General features: G+C 41.2%; 1 protein-coding gene across 5 annotated transcripts in view; it reads right to left on the reverse strand.

Annotated features, from left to right (window-relative positions):
- Positions 1–17,523, reverse strand: part of taok3a (TAO kinase 3a) — a 61,938-nt gene continuing 44,415 nt past the window's right edge. For all 5 annotated transcript variants that reach the window (XM_080894230.1, XM_080894232.1, XM_080894233.1 and 2 more), the window contains 10 exons: positions 17,342–17,509; positions 15,956–16,153; positions 13,184–13,321; positions 7,905–8,141; positions 6,920–7,048; positions 5,857–6,060; positions 5,018–5,257; positions 4,396–4,608; positions 3,712–3,894; positions 1–428 (listed from right to left, as the gene is read on the reverse strand). In XM_080894230.1, coding sequence (XP_080750356.1) covers positions 267–428; positions 3,712–3,894; positions 4,396–4,608; positions 5,018–5,257; positions 5,857–6,060; positions 6,920–7,048; positions 7,905–8,141; positions 13,184–13,321; positions 15,956–16,153; positions 17,342–17,509 — 1,872 coding nt within the window. In that variant the 3' untranslated portion in view covers positions 1–266. The remainder of the gene's footprint in view (positions 429–3,711; positions 3,895–4,395; positions 4,609–5,017; positions 5,258–5,856; positions 6,061–6,919; positions 7,049–7,904; positions 8,142–13,183; positions 13,322–15,955; positions 16,154–17,341; positions 17,510–17,523) is intronic.

A 17,523-nucleotide genomic window follows, 5' to 3' on the forward strand; every position in this document is an offset into this window, starting at 1 on the left:
TTTGTCAGGGAAGGGTGGGGGGACACTCAAACCTGCCATCGACCCTGACTGACTGGCCCAGAGAACACACCAGAGCTGATCTCGAAGCAGTTTCTTTCTTTCTTTTTTTTCTCTTTTCATTTTTTAAAGTGTGTTTGAGGAAGGGCATCAGCAGCTGTGAACACCTGCACTGTCAGGTCAGGTCAAAGGAGAGGTGGGGTGTTCTGAGGCAGACGGTTGCCCCAGGGGGACTACATGAAGATGGCGGCGGCAGAAACAACGGCCCCTCATCTGTAGTCGTCCTTGGGAAAGTCCAAGGTGCCCAGGTTGTTGAAGCCCAGACGCATGCTTTCCATGTCAAAAGTGTCGATCTCCCGCTCCTGGCGTTCCAGCAGGTGTTTGATGCGGTCGGTTCGCTCCTTCTGAAGGGAAACCAGCTCCTCTTCAATCTGCAGGTGACATGGGAACAAGAAATATTCAAAGTTAAATGTAGTTTACTCATTTCTAAGATACATTTGTCTGTTCTTGATGATCATTAGGTTTTGATTTTCCCTCCAGTTTAAATATTAAAAACTTTTTTGTAAGCCTGAAACAGATATAAAGCATCTTCAACACTGCACTTAAAAAAAACAACAACAAAAAACAAAAACAAATACAACTTTGAATGTTCAGTGCTTTAGAAAATAATAGAGGGCAATGTGGGATGGCCGTGGCTGAGGAGGTAGATAGGGTCAACTACTAATCAGAAGGTTGATGGGTTCAATCCAACCCACATATCAGCAAGTGTCCTTGGGCAAAATGCTCGACTGATACTCCAAACAGCGTATCAGGTGCCCGATGCATCCATCAGTGTGAGAGTTGAAGCGATATATGACACATTGCATGGATGTGTGTGACTGAGGGGGTAATGCTTGTAGTAAAAATCTCTTTGAGTGCTTAATTTACCAATATATACAATTAAAATATAAATATAATAAACATACTCCAGTGATTATTTTCAGGCAAGGAAAAACCTAAACTGGGTGACACTATAAAACGTGACCTATGCACCTTAGTTATTCATTAAAAAAATCAGTTTTTCTTTAAGTATAGTGTATTTGAGTTTTGTCATAGCTCGACTTGTAAAAGCAGAAATGGCGTGGAAGCATTAATGACATCAATAATGCCTGTTCGCAGAGCTGAGAATAGTTTTCTGGTGATGTAATGCAGGACCTCTGAGTAACTGGTGAAACCAGTTAATTTATGCAAGAAAAGCAGAGATTTGCAACAATATTTTTCAACATTATTCTTGGGTTATTTTTTATTGTTAGATTGTTCACTACTCGATCACTGGGGCAGACCTTTTTGTTTTTAGTTGATATTTTTAATATGCATACCCAAGATTCTTTTTTTTAAAGTCTAGACAGTGAGCATGAGGTACTTTGCTTCCTTGATCAAATGTGTCTTAAGTGAGAATGACAACTGCAGAGCTGTTCATGCTGGGCATTTTTTTTTTAAATATCCTCACAACATTACAATGAGTATAACTGCAGGCACACTTCATGAACTGCTTTCGTTACCTCAAAGGTGCAAGTCTGTCAAGTTGTACTCACCACAAACACAACTCAGCACACACGTCCACAGGTGAGGACAAAGCAGTGTGTGGCGCAATACGGCAATCTTGCCAACTACTGAGCATGCACAGAAAACTCCAGACTCTGACCATGAACCGAACCGGAGGACAATAGTGCTTCTAAAACCATGACATCATCCGTCTCGAAGTGCAGATCTGGATGCTGCCAGGAGATGGCAACAGACCACCACAGCCTGCACCGGCTACACTGGATGGCAGGCGGCATTTCGAAGGTCCCTTTCTTTGTTGTCGGAGTGCTGTCTACTAGACTGTATCGATGACGTAGGCCACTTTTGAAGGAGGCATACTCTCATCTTATTACATGTCATTGCTATACCATACAGGTTGTATAAAGGCTCACGTTAAAGACAGCAGATGTCTATCAGGAGTGTCTTGCATCACATTACGGGACAAAGACTGGTACAACTATCAAATGTTTGGAAAATTATAACAAAGGTGATAAAGCCCCATGACAGCTGCTGATATCACAGGTGAGAGCAGGTTGCACACGTTTTAGGCACTTTAGACTGAACGCATACAGCAACCTATCATGAACAAGCTTAATAATAAGCTACACCACATAAACTGTTAGCTGTTAAAAATAGAGGATGATGCTGTAATAAGGGCTCAATACTGTTGTCTAGAGATTTCACCATCATTACGAGTGTGTGGGAAAGAAATGGTTGTCCGCGCCCCGCAGGAAGCCATGCCACTGTCATCACCACCTATGGTGAGGGAAATCTGTGTGTCCGTGTGAACTTGTGTATGTCTGTCGGGGTCACCTTTAATGCCCATGCTGCTTGCTGATGTGGATGCAAATGAATACCCCAATCTGTTTGCTTAAGCTTCAGGTGAACTAGTTGCTTTTCAGCAGATTATCGCCTCTAGACGAAGCTTTAAAAAGTCTCCTTCCTTCATGGATTAATAGGAGTGACGTCAAAGAAGGATGTAGAAAAAATTTATTCAAAACTTAAAAGCAATGCAGTATCAGTCAAAGAAACTGACTTCTGTTTGCTTTATATCTTATTTTTTCATGTTTTGTTCCTTCTAATAAAAGACGGCATGCTACGCTGCATATCAGACTAGGCTGTATATAAAAAATGGACACAGAGTTTCTTGATTTGCAAAGTCAGGTCTTTGAAGTCTGAAACTGAGATTTTTTGTTGCTTTCTCATGTTTGAAACTAGGTGTGATGCATTAGAAAAACTGCTAATACCAACTTGGATCATAATTAGAAAAAAGAACCTTATATTTTATTAAAGAACATTTAAAACTATTGATTGAGATACTATTTTTGCCAGTATGAGTAGTTGCCCCCTATTGGCAATGAGAAAGAATAACGGATTAAAGCGCTTCTGCACTGGCTTCAATTTTCAGACCTGGAATCTTTTATATAACGTCTATGGAAAAGTTAGATGATGTCTGGACAATCATCACTATTTAGGTCTTTATAAGATTTTACAGGAGAAATAGCGATAAGAGCAAAAACTTTTTTTCCCCCAATTTAAAAGGCACTTAATACAGTGCAAAACATTTGAACTATGGCGGGCTCCAACTAACTTGCAACATCATACTTTTACTCTGCATTAACCCAACTGTATTTTTAATTCTTTCTTTCTGAAGCCTTATGTTGCACTGGAGCAGTTGTTGTCTTACAGGCTGTCAGTAATACAACTTTTCGTTTGTTCTAGTCTTGCTTATGTTCCAGCTCTGTACTGAAAAAGCACATTAGGTAAATTGTATTTTCTTTGATGATGAAAGTCACAGATTTAATTAAATTGATGCAAATATTCTCTATTTGTTGAAGCAGTGGGGATACTTTAAGTTGATCAATAGACTGAGGCCAAAAGCTAATTTGTTCTAAATGTGAGGGGAAATAGCACATCCCTATTGCCATGTCAGTGATGGTGTTTTATTTATTAGAGTTTGTCTTGAAGTGTTTGAAGAATTCATTCTCTGTTTTAAAGACAGTACAAAAGATGTTCTCCTTGTGCGTTTCATTTATGGTTACTAAACTGACCAATTATGAATGAACAGGATTATAAAGCATGCTCTATGAAGGCTTGAAAAACCCCAAATGTATAGCTCTCATTTAAAATAAAGTGTTTATTTCACAACACCTTTTGTTCCAGGTGTGCTCGGCGCAGCGACACCTTCTGCTCCAGCTTCTGCTGCTCACGCTCATGCTGCGCCTCGGTCTGCATCTTGATCTTGCTCTGGTAGGCATTGAGCAGCTCCATCTCCTGCTGCAGCTGCTGCCTCAGGGCCTGGCACTCCGCTTCCTGGGCCTCATCCAGACGCAGCTGACACAGCCGACCATGGGCGGCAACACGGGAGAGAGAGGTACAAAGACACAGAGAGAGAGAAGTTGGGGGCGGGGGTTACACGGACAAGGAACACACAAGGAGAGAGTAGAGAGAGAGCGGGGAAAGAAGACACAGAGATGAAATAAGGCGGGGAGGTGGTGACGGAGGGATGGAAGATAGTAGAAGGGCAATGGGGACAGACAGGGCAAGGAAAGCCAGTGGAAAGGGGCGGGAGGAGGGAAGGTTGGAGTAAGACATGAAGGGAGATAGTAAAGGAGTAAAAAAAAAAAAAAAAAAAAAAAAAAAAGGGTGTGATACGACGGAGAAAGACAAAACACGAGACAAACAAACAGGAGAAAAATACAAGAACATAAGCAACAGGTGGAAAGAAAGGCTTCATATACTTCATTCATTTAACGTGACCACCTGCACTTTAGTAAAGAGAAATTCTTGTTTAGCAAATATGATGAAATATGAAATGAACGTCTCTCTGCTCACCGCCTGTGAAGCCATCATTTCGTTGATGCTCTGCTCATACTGCTCAGCCAGAATGGCCAGCTTGCGTGTCTGCTCATCCTTCAGGGCCTTGAGAACAGTCTTGTGCTCGGCCTTAGGCGTAACTTCCATCTGGTGGTGGCGTAGGGCTTTGTACTGTTTGGTCTGCACCTTACATGTGTCCTGAAACTGCTTCTTGATCTGCAGCTCCAAAACCTGAAGGATGGGCCAGAAAAACGGTGACAGTGAGAATGAAATCAAGAGTTAAATAGAGCACATTTTTGAAAGGTTAGAGGTCTAATGTCCCAATCAAAAGGCACAGTTCGAGGCTTTGATACCTTAAAGGCAAATTAAAATGAAATTCATAGGTGACATATTTTGGATATTCTTACACCATTTCCCCGAAATTAATTAATTTGTTACATTCATATTGCATCACAGTTTTATCAAAAACTAGATGTTGCTCATCACTTGCACAATCTTAGAAGTGGATCCCAAAGGCAAGGGATTTTTTTCCTTTTAAGGATGATGGGAAAAAGGGATTTGAAATATTTCAAGCACTTATATATCAATCCATCAAACAAAATTTAAGATATTAGATCGACTGGTCTCTGCGCTGACTCACTTTGAGATTCTTGGGTTGCTGCCGGAGCTCCAACACATGCTTGCGATGAAGTTCACGCTCACGTCTGTTGTTGTACTCAATCTGGTTCTCCAGCTCCGTCTGGTGCTGCAGGCGGATGAGGTCCATACGCAGCTTCTGCAGGGTCTTCAGCTGCCTCTGCTCCAGTTCCTGCGTGGACTCATCGTGGCGGATCAGCATGGCATGCTCCATCTCTTTCTGGGTCTTCTTCTTGTTCAGCTCCTAGGCGGGCCACAAGGAGACATGGAGGTTACAGCAAGGGAATAAAAGGATGAATCTCAGCAAGTACTATTGATGAGCATCAATTTTACATCAACATATTCCCTTGCAGAAATCAATTTTACTGTTTTGTGCTTACAGCATTGATTGCAACTAGTAACAGCTGAGAGGAAAAAGGAAGAAAAAAAATCAATAAACATCACATATTTACTTTCCCCCCCTCTTGCTTCTAGTTTAATCACATTGATTTTGGAGCATTTTCCCACAGAAAGTTTTTGGATTTCCTTAAACTCACTCAACAGCTTTTCAGATTATGGCATTGTTGGCTTGTTTTGTTGTGGATTAATCCTGCTTACAGTTAATATAAAACACCTGACAGATCTAAATAACACACTACTGTCTGCTGTGAAAACATTTGTGGGACTTTTGTACACCAAGATCATAAACACTAAACAAGGGTTTAGTATTCAAACTCGCGATGTGGGCATATATGGTTTGATCAATTCAGTCAGAAGTTTACTGTAGTAAAGTTATCCAAAAGCAAAACATTTATAGATTTACAACTTGCACACGAGTTTTAGAAACTTGTATGTCCTCCACACCTCTCTGATCTGTTCCTGTTCCAAATCGTGCCTCTTGATCATGACTTTGCGCTTGAAGGCGCGGCAGTTCCTGTCGTAAAAGACCCTCTGCTGGGACAGCAGATGGGCCTCCTCCTCGGCCTGGGAATGTTGCATGTTCTCCTTGTGCTTGGACAGACGCTCCTGTTTCTCCTTCTTGGGTGTGCTGTGGTCCTCGTTCATCTCCTGATGAGAGGTGGAAATTCCAAGTAGAAGGGGGAATAGAGAAAGGAGATTGTGTTAACATACACAAGACAGAAGATAAAAGTATTACTAGTAAAGCCTTCATTGTAAGCAGTCAGTGGTGAACTGTGTAGTTTGGGATGTTAATGGATATGTGAAAAACAAATGTTGCCTAAACAAGCTATTTGTAAGCCATTTTTTGCTGGGGAATAAAATAGAACCTCTATTCAAATCAACTTCATCAAATATTTTTAGTAAGACCATTTGGTCAACTCAAGGTGACCTTTTATTTTGAACAACAGTTTACTTTTAAAGCCAAAGGAAGAAAAAGAAAATCTTTTTCTTCTAAATAAAGGAATTTTCTTTCTCTTTCATGCGCAATCTACAACTCGCGCTAATGCACTTAACACATGAGCCTGATCCCTGCTCTCTGTGGTGTCTAATTCCGTTATAGCTCTCAGTTGGTGGGAAATATCTCTCTCTGCCAGCGATGCTTTCTCCTAACTGTGCTGACCTAATTTTGGTCACTTATCATGTAACTGAAAACAGTGTATCACACTGCCAGCCCACAAGAGTATTCTCTGGATTCTTTTACAAGGTTGTGGTGGTTCACAAGTGCTCCGGTGAGCGTATGGATTTCTGACTTTTCTTGTTTGTGTGTACATACATGTGTAGGTACACAGTTGGTAGGCTGAGTGACTCAACACAACTTCCAAAAGACCATGCTGAAGTGGAAGTGTATGTTTGTGTGTGGGAGCCTGATTCTTCAGCACAGAGCGCAGAAGGTCACGTGTCACCCATGAGAAGGCGTGCGAAGGAGCGCGCCTGAGAAGAAAAGAGGAAACCAACGAGCCCAGCATACCTCCTTAATCTTCTCCTTGCAGAGTTTGTACTGCTTTTTCTGATTATCCAGAAACGTGGTTAGCTCCTTCTTCTGCTGGGCCACGATCTGCTGCTGGAACTTCTTCTCGTCTGCTAGCGCCGTCTTCATCTGGGCAGAATAGACAAGGACAAGAGCATGGTTAGATGCCCCTGACCAGCAACAGACAACACGCCACCAAACTGTGGACAAATACATTCATGCACAAACCTATATAAGAACATTAAAGTATATTAACATATATTAACAAAAGTATATTTGAAGACAATAAGTTGGTTGATTAAAATTCTAACACAAACAATGTCCTGCTTAATTATAATATGACCAGTTAAAAATTCTAGTCTGCACTTCAATTCTAATTCAGATAAAATTGCCATAACATTTGTTCTTCTAGATGATGAAACAACCTTTTTTTTTTTTAAAGAAAAGAGACATTGCAGTTATAGTTATAGAATTCTATGTAAATATCTAGTAACATGTTGGTTTGTGACAGCCACATGTCACCTATTCATGACACCGTTTAGATGTACAGACTCGTCTACATAAACAGATAAACTATCTCCTTGACTGTTGCAGCACGCACGCTGGGTGCTAATCACAAAGATATACAATGTGTTTTTCAGAGCGTGACACTCTGTGACCCAGTTCTGCCCCTGTGTTTCATCACATGTATCATTGGGTGGCAGCAGTGGGTTAAGTTCTAACAAAAACGTCCTCATTACTCATTGCAACACTGAACGGCTTTAAAATAGCAACACTTTAGAAAAGAATAGAACTTTTTGACGTGTTTTTCTTCAGCAGCATTAGAAATGTCACAGCTTCAATATTATTCCCATTTTTTCAAAGCTGACCAGGTCCACCAGCCAACTGTTGCATTGTACATGTAAGTCAGTGCGATCATTTGTGAAATAACCTAACAGTTACTGCACTTATTCATAATGTCCTGTAACCCCATCAAAAGTCCCACCTCTTTCTCAGAATGCACAGCATGCCGTTTTGCCAGCTTCTCCAGTTCAATGTAGGCGTTGTTGGCCTGCGTCTCCACCTCTTTCTGCAGCTTGAGCCGATGCTCGTCCATCTCGGCCTTTAGCTTGTTCTCCAGGGCGATCAGCTGCTTCTGGTGCTGCCGCCGCATGCGCTTGTAGCCGGACATCTGTTCTCGCAGCTCACTTTCCTGCTCATGCTCATGAATCTGTTTGGTCACCTGTGGTGAGAGAAAAGTTAGAAGATGCAAATCAAATTACTTCACAAAAAAAAAAAAAAAAAAAAAAAAAAAAAAAAAAAACCCCAACTGATTAATTCGATATGATCAAAGTATCTCGGTTCATTTACGAGAAGAACCTCAAACAAAAACGTTACAAAACAAAACCGTTCACCTGTTGTAATCAGACTACATTACTTGCTAGTTTTACATGTACAAGAAAGAATGTTCAACATGTGATATGAAAATAATGACATCAAGAAGCAAATAATTTGAAATCCACCACTTCAGCTGAACAAAAGCTCTTTCATCTGACAATCTCAGATTCGCAGACACTGCACAGAATAGCCGACTTCAAAGTTCCTCAAATGTATTCAAGTCAGAGCGTGGGAAAGAAAACAAAAATGCTGTAAAGACAATAAACATCTACTGTATGACTAAATTTAACCTGAGGCAATGACCTTACTGGTATTTCTTAACACTTTCACTTATTCTTGCTTTTAACCCAAACCTTGACCTGACCCACCAACCTGAGGACAAAAAGGGTTCTCCACATCTAGGTAGTACTCGCTCCGCATCTTCTCATAACTTCCACCTGAACTCCTCAGGCCAAACATGATGGCAACTTTAGCCAAGTGCACCAGCATCCAGGAACCTTGTGCAGCATCCTATGCCCGACAGAACCCTGCCTGAGCTCCGATGCCACCCTGAGACCCCCCCCCCCCCCCCCCGACACACTTTACTGGACGTTGAGCCCCCTCCCTCTCCTTGGTTCGCGCCCTGGGCACGCAGCGGCCAAGGCAGACGTGTGAACTGTGAATGAGGCAGTTGGACACCACGGGCCAACAAGAGCACAGAGCGGCTCTTTAGTCAGGCTAACGCTAAGCGGCGGACAGCAGGTGGGTCACATGAATACCTCATTGAGAAAGACTGAGAGAAGTTGGAGGGGGGTGTTAGAGAGGAGCAGGCCGAGAGATGAGGGGAGGGAGGGTGATTGCAAAGGAGAAACAGCAGATGGAGAGTCGCTGGGAGAGAGTTAAACAGGAAAAATAGAAATAATCAGCAGTAAAATAAGAGCATCTACATGGAGAAAAAAAAAAAAAAAAAAAAAAAAAAAACAGGGTGGGGGGAAATGGGGTGGAAATATGTGGAGGCTGAGCTCCCCTTCTCCTTAATCTGCTCTGAATCAATACCTCTACTGTAATAGAACCTCCCAATCCTAGTCACTTGCTTCGCTGCCACCATGCATACAGCCACAAAGGGCCAAGTCAAGTCATGTGACGGCTTCTTTCACTCAAGGCTTTGGGACTGGAAAGGAGATCATATTCAGGGAGAGGAGGGAGGGAAGGCATGCAGGCTAAAGGTGAATGTTAGAGTGAGTGAGAATTAAGCGCCCAAACTTTAATTTTTGCTTATTTTGCAGTTCAAGATGATCCGTCTTCACAGAGTTTAACTTGTGTGAACGTGCAAGCCTACTTAAATAGAATTATTGCTGGTGGTGACTGATGCATTTTTGTTTGCAATAAATTATAACTACAACAGTCCACTTAGTTTGATCTCTGTGTTTGCAAGGCATTTAGCGTCAGTGAATATGCAATATCACAATTGTGACTTTATGATAACACAACATCGAGGGCAAGAGCCAGACCTGCATCGATATCAAGAGCCTCAAAACGCCGAAATCCAAGTAAATATTAATGCTCCTGGTAGGCAACAGAAGAAGACTATCCCCTTGTCAAACCTCCATGATTCTTCTTTATCGCTTCCTTATTACATTAAGGAAAACACATTTCAACCCTGGTAGGTACCACATAGAAAAAGCATGGTTGTAGTTTGAATGTTACTGCAGATGTATAGTAGCATGTAGCAAAGACATCTGGTTTACAGGAGGAAGCAAAAGGCCTCAGACCTTTGTATAGCATGCCTTTTTCCTGCCAAATGTGAGGAGATCTCCCTTCTCAAGTCTGATCACAAAAAATAGGACTCAAATGCAAAAGATGTCCATCTAGCTTATTCAATTCTGACACTGACCTGTAAAGAACAAACATCTTAATATATATAACTGCATAACATGAAAGTTAACAAGTACAACCTTAATTCTGCAAGTTGCAAGAAAACTGATGGGGGAGGAGCACATTTTGATATGCCTTACACTACACTTTAATTTCCCATCAGCGTTTATGCTGTCAGGTTACAAACTGCAACCAGCAGCTAAAGAATAGATGAAGTGAAATATTTTACAACAATGTTGTCTCTCACACCAGCTTACACGTCAGTCAGTGGCTTCATCTAACCTATAATAACCCCTGCCCTCGCTCTCACTCACTGTCTCACATTCGTTCACCTTCTCACTTTGCATCCATGTCTTTCCAGTTTTCCTGTCCCCTCATCATTTTTCCTTTTCCACGCATCCCTGGATAATTTTACATCCTGCTCTCCTTCACCTTCTTTTCATGCCTTTTCCACAATACCTCTCATGTCTTTGGTTTTACCCCTTTCTTCTCTTGTTTCCCCACTGCTACATTTATTCAGACTCCACACTTCATTTCACCAGTAAATGTGATGTTCTTTGGGGTTTTTTGTCAGTTAAGATTTCAATCAGCACTGCTCTTAAGTCTCACCTTTGTTTTCCTATCCTTTTCTCTGCCCTTCTTATCTCCCCAATATCTGCCAGTGTCCTCTATGATGCCTTTACTTTCTCTTTCAGTTCACTAAATCTTTAATCTCTTGCCTTTTCCCTCAAATCACCATGACTTTTCTTTATAAAATAATAGTTTCTAATTATTTTGATTTTAGCTAATAATTCCCCCCTATTTAAACCATTCTTAATTGTTTATGTTTTCTCGCTTGTGTTGCTCTCCATCTTCCTATCTGGCTATCAATTACCCCTTGCCATCTGGACCCCCCCATACTGTCCTACCTCTCCCTCTTTGTCTACCTGCTTCCAGTCTCAGTGAGTCGAGGCCAATGTGAGGATGTCTGTGCTTGGAAGAAAAAGATGATGTAATCTCTTCCAGTGCCGGTGGGCAGGACCGGCACTGTTACACTACAGAGAGGCTGCCTTTTTTCAGTTAAACAATGTGTAATCTCAGCTGCCATTATCTACAAGTTTAATCCACCGCAATATGCATTAGATCAAAAGTATTTTCAAGTATGATTAGAAGTGTTTCTTTAAAGGATAAATGGTAGAAAAACAATTAACAAAGAGTTAAGGTGAGGAAGGAATACTTTTTTTCCGTTTTATGGTAAATTTAAGTGAGAAAATGATCCAGGATACAATTTTCCATCTTTTGTGGCTAAGAACAAATATCTATAAACTCCACAATCCCTGTTTTCTGATGAAAAAGGCATCTCATCATCTTGTGAGGAGGTAAAAAAACAGCAGGCTTATTGCCACTGTAATCTTTCATGTCAGTGGGAGAACATGTGAGGTTGTTTATGTATACATCAACTTCTTTCCCTAAGTGCCATAAAGGGAGGACTTTAAAAAGTGTTTTTTTATTTATTTATTTTTTTAAATTATATGTGATTAAATGATATTAAGCAAGGCATGATCAGTTTGTAAATCACATTGTTATATTTCCTTCTAATGCAGTACTGTAGGGGTTTCCTAAATTCAGAAATCACATTAGTTACAAATCAAAATATTACTTGCTCCTAATTTTCTGCATAATGTGTGTACTAAAAAAACAAAACAAAAAACCTCAACAAGAATAGATTGACCTACGGTTTTGCAAGAAACTACTTTCCAATGCTGTGAAAGTGACAATAACTCTTCCCAAGCAACTCTTTGGTTTTAAAAAGGTAAAAACAGCAGACCTAAACAGTTGATGATGCATTTTTCCTAGGCTGAAACGTCACCCACATACTGCGATCCATGGTCAGCAGCAGTCGGAAGACTACATCAGTTCACAGTTATGCGCGAGGGTTTTCAAACTACAGTTCCCAACTGCAGTCTTACATATACCATGTATCATTATCATCTGTTAATCATCTGCAAATCAACAGAGCCCATAAACATATGACATAGAAAAAAAAATCAAAAACAAAATCATGTAACCTTCAGTGCCGGGGAACTACGGTTGCGGTCAACAGAAAACACACACAGCATCGGACGGTCACTGGTTCGTGCTCTCTTCAAGGACAATATGAGGACACACAGTTTCTTGTGCACACAAACACAAACACACACACTTCTTTGCTTACATTCTCTTGTATGTGACAAGATTTCTGGTTTAAGACCTGGCAGCAGAGGGGAACTCACAATTAAAACCAGTGGGTCATGGTTGGGTAAACACACACACACACACACACACACACACACACACACACACACACACACAAACCACCACAACTACTTTCTAGTTACTAGAGCTGGTTTCCATGACAACAGACAGGGAGGGAGAGAGAAAGAGAGTCATAGAAAGAAAGAAAGCGCAAGAGAGAGAAAAAGAGAGAGAGAGGGAGAGAGAGAGTATTCCACCCCCTTCAACTCAGAATATTGAGTCAGATCTGAGAATGATGTATTATCAAATGGAGGCCAGGAAGAAATAAAGGAGAGGGTGGGAGGATGGGAGTGGTAATGCGAGGCGTAGTACAAGAGGAGAAAACAAAAGGAGTGGGGTGAATGAATGGAAAAAACAGCAGAGAAATAATATAGTAGACAACGATCCAAACAAAGTGAAGACCAAAAGATGGGAAATAAATATTTCAAAAACATCTAAACATGGAGACATACAATAACATTACCCACTGAGACTGGGGTCATTCACGCACCACATTCACAGTAAGCTTTTTAACAAAGACAAACAAAAAAATGCCCTTTAATGCCCTCATAGAGCTGTGGTGTGAACATGAAACAGAGATTTGAGCTTCTTCAAGAAGTAATTTTTTAAAAATTTGTTTGGCCTTCCAAACAGCGCAACTTTTAAGTCAAATAAGTAGAACAAATTAATGACACTGAAACATTTACAGCATGCAGAAAACATGCTTTAGGACCTTGAAAAGAAAACACCAATAGAAAGAAGAAAGTTTTAGGTTCTTACCAGTGAGGCAGACTTAATGGTGGCAAAGCGGCCCTGGTTTTTGTAGTTTTGAGCCTGGCTGCTCTTATCAAAGGAAGCTGGCGTCGGCTCTGGCCGATGGTCCCTGTGGATCCCGTCGTCCCAGTTGTATTGATGGTCCTGTTTGAAAACAAAGGAGAGAAATTTAGGACTGGTAAATACTAAAAGAAAACAGAATAAATAACAACCAAGTGATCAAAGTTAAAAAAAAATGATAGTTGCACTGCAGGGCACTCAACTTTTTTTTTTAACTTATTAAAACTGTGCCAGTATTGAAATTCGTCACCATAATTCTGTGACTTACAAAAGAAATACTCCCCACTGATTTAACCCATACAACTTCTACACTTCACAAAGATTCTTCATCATTTGATAAAACTGTGTCAACTGTAAGCTTGCATGTCATGATGAAACATCAACACCCAGCACCCCCAATAAAATCTGACTGACAAACATGCAGGGAGGCCCAGGGACCAACGAGTGCTTTTATGCGTGGAGGGAAATTCACCGCCATCAGAAAACAATGTGTGTCATTTTTAATTGTTCTCATCACAGCCCCTGAACTTGAAACAGCACACTGGTTGTCTGTTCATAAAGTGACAACCTTATTCAAGCTCTGTCAAAATACAAAGAGCAAATGAAGAAAGAGAATGACAGAAGTGACAGCCCTCTCTTCACAGAGTTGATTTCCAATGCGAATGTAAAGCACAGTATTGACCTGTGTGTGTGTGTGTGTGTGTGTGTGTGTGTGTGTGTGTGTGTGTGTGTGTGTGTGTGTGTGTGTACACACACAGGATGCCACATGTGCAAGGGGAATTTGCTCTGCTGCTAGTTCACATGTATACACGGCCTTTGTTCTCAAAGTGTGAACGGTGTCAGTGATGAACTTGAAGCAATCTGCAAACAGTGAGGACTGTCAATGGTTTCCATGGTTTTGGGGGGAGGGGTTTATGCATACTCTTGAACGGTGCGAGACACCAAAGGATGTTTGCACAGAGCCATGTTTCCTTTTCATTTGTTAAGTGAGACAGTTATCAACCCAGAAAAGAAGTGAGTCAACCAGTAACAGTCTTTGTTTCTTCTTCCATGCACTGAACTCTGGGAAAAGTGTTTAAGACTGTTTACTAATACCATTTCAAAAGACAGGAAAAATGTTAGGTACAAAGTTGTCCTTGTGCTTAATTCCACTTGGCTTGACTTTTTTGTCTCTCTTTCAGTGGGGCATCTCAGAAAACAGACTACAAATCTGATTTGACCTTTGTTGTGACTTGGATTTCTCAGACTTTATAATCTTCTTTATTTTGTAGCAGTAAAACGATAACTCTGAAGTACTGTACAGGTATCAATGACTTACGCAAGAGATATTGTAGAAGGAAGAGACATGTCTCTAAAACTAAATGTTGCAGTTTTGTTACCCTTGCCCCCAAAATCCATGAAATAAAAAACATACTCATCAAGTTAAAGCGGTGTGGTGGCAGGAATAGCTCTCTAATCAATACCCAAAGCAAAGGTGTGGCTATGTGTAATTTATAAACTTGGCTTGCTGAGTTCATATTTGTTTGTTCCTCCCATTGGAAGAGTGCACTAGGATGATGTTTATGTCAGCACTCTGGATTGAGCAATTAATGGAGCTGTAATGTTGTGACATATGTGCATACACAGCTGAAGTAACTTGTAGATTAAAGAAAACTTTAGCTAAAATAAGCTAAAATGATGGCAAGTTTCCAAAAGTTTTAACTTTTTTTTTTTTTAAATTAAATTGATGGTGATGCTATAGATTTTCTTTTTTATGTCTCGGTGACCACTGAAATGAAAGCCATGGCTCTCTTTCCATTCATTTAAATAGGGGCCTCAAGATAACCCCTAATCAATTCCAAGATGGCTGTCAAGTTGTAACACTCTCCATCTAGATTTAAAGTGATGAACACTTTGTAGTCGACAACTGGTTGTATGGCACATTTCAGGGTCTGTTTGTACACGGCACCAACTTGCACTACATATTTCCATCCATCCATCCGCTTCCGCTTATCCTTTTCAGGGTCGCGGGGGGCGCTGGAGCCTATCCCAGCTGTCATAGGGCGAGAGGCAGGGTACACCCTGGACAGGTCACCAGTCTGTCGCAGGGCTAACACACAAGGACAGACAACCATTCACACTCACATTCACTCGCACATTCACACCTAGTGGCAATTTGGATTATCCAATTAACCTATCCCCACAAGCTGCATGTCTTTGGATGGTGGGAGGAAGCCGGAGTACCCGGAGAGAACCCACGCAAAACACGGGGAGAACATGCAAACTCCACACAGAAAGATCCCGGCCTGATGGTGGAATTGAACTCAGGACCTTCTTGCTGTGCGGCAACAGTGCTAACCACCGTGCCACCTACATATTTCCCACTTGGTTATATATGAATCGAGTATCCTTCACACCCTCTGGTTGTCACTGCAGTAGCTGATCTTAGATGAACTCAGTATTTCAGTGGTTGTTTGGACGGTTGTTGCTAGTAGTTGTTGAAATTATTCTTTAATTATTTCATAGTCTCCGGCTGTCACAAAACTGTCTCCAGTTTTATATATTTTTTAATTAATTAATATTTTAAATTGTATTTAGTTTAAAAAAAAAAGAGATTAACACTGTTTGAGTATGATGGCTGATGCTCAGTTAAAAGGCTTTGGGAACAATAAGAACTCCCAATAGTGGTTTCAAACTTTCAGCCTTAATCACCATCCCGTCTTCACCCTTAATTTTTACCTTCTTGGTGTGTGGGGAAGAGTCCAGGGTGCTGCTGTAGTCTTGGGGATGCATCATGGTCATATCAGAGCAGCTGTCATCCAACACCTCCTGCATGCTGTTCACGCTGCTGCTCTGGCTACCTGTGCTAACCGAGGTGCTGGGAATAGAGTGGTTGCTGCCCAGGCTGTTCATCTTACAGCTGGCTGCCTCGCTGTCCTGCAAGTGCGCACAACATATACACGTGTTCAGAAACACAAATGTACACAAACACTCAAGGAACATGCTACTGAAATATACAAAAGTCACCCGTGACCTTCGCCCAATTATACCCAGGCTTTCTTCAAACTGTACCATTAAATGGAGTTGCCTCAATACAAACGGCGGGGGGGGGGGGGGAATCACTGATGCCCTATAGATTGCATTAGAGTCAAAGTCATGCTAAATTGCCTATTAACCTCTAATTGTTAAGATGTGTGTGTCTGAGTCATTCAGTAGCATCTGAGCTTATGTTAATGGGCAGTGGTCAGACAGAGGTCTTCAGATTACAAGTCAACTTGAAGGTGTACAAGACAGATACGGGATGAAACTGTGTAGCTTTTAGAAGCAAAAGCCAATTCACTTAGGTCTAAGGCAACAGGACAGGATATTTACTCAGTCTTTCCACATAAAACAAGGATTGGTACAGCAGGTTTTTCAGGGTAAGGCTTTCAGCAGTGTCTTGTTGCACCAAGGTCTGGTGGCTGCTGTGAATTGTGTCACATGGTGTAGGATGACATTACTGTCGCTACGAGCTGTCCATAACTGTTCACTTTACTTCAGGCCAGGTCAGCTAAAGGACATTTCATCTCAGGCTACCAAGACTGCATGAGAAAGACTCCCATTTGTTGTGATTTCAAAGTGCTGAAGCAGTACTGACTAGTGTGGAGTCACCATCTCTGAGACTTAAGTGTCATCCTGAGGATGCAGATAAACTATGCTGTCCCTCAACCTTTTGTCTGAAATCATCTGTTGGCCTACAGATAGAGAACTGTGTGAAATAATGAGCTTAAACTCTGTCATTGGTGTCAAGTACAAGCACTTATTTTATGTAGTGGTGATGGAAATTTTAAATATAATAATTATTTCAATTACTTTGCGAAAATACTCTGCAGATTAACTGAATCCAAACCTCATTTTAGTGCAACTCTGCTACTTAAAGACTGTGGCTACATATATGCAATTTTTCATCTTCATATTAACTATTGTTAAGAATTGAAGAACTGTTTCTGGTGCCACTCCCTGTGATCATGCACTCTGCAGAGTTTTTTCTTTTAACATTAATTTGTCTGTTTAATATTTAAGTTTGATGCATAAACTGTTTCCCCATTAACCTCCCTTCTCCCTTTTTTTTTTTCTTCCTCCCACCTCCTCCTCCTCCTGGCTCTCTCCCAAGGGCCCGTTGTGTTTCTCCTGGTATAGGATCTTTTTCATCTTGCGGTACTGCAGATTGTCGAGCTCACGCACTGCATCCTTGGTCCTCTGGATGAGGTCAATGAGAATGCGTGGCGAGCGTTCCCGACGTACAAAATCATGCTGAAGAGAAAAAG

The sequence above is a fragment of the Rhamphochromis sp. 'chilingali' genome (genome assembly GCF_963969265.1).
Source record: "Rhamphochromis sp. 'chilingali' genome assembly, chromosome: 10".
Classification (NCBI taxonomy): domain Eukaryota; kingdom Metazoa; phylum Chordata; class Actinopteri; order Cichliformes; family Cichlidae; genus Rhamphochromis; species Rhamphochromis sp. 'chilingali'.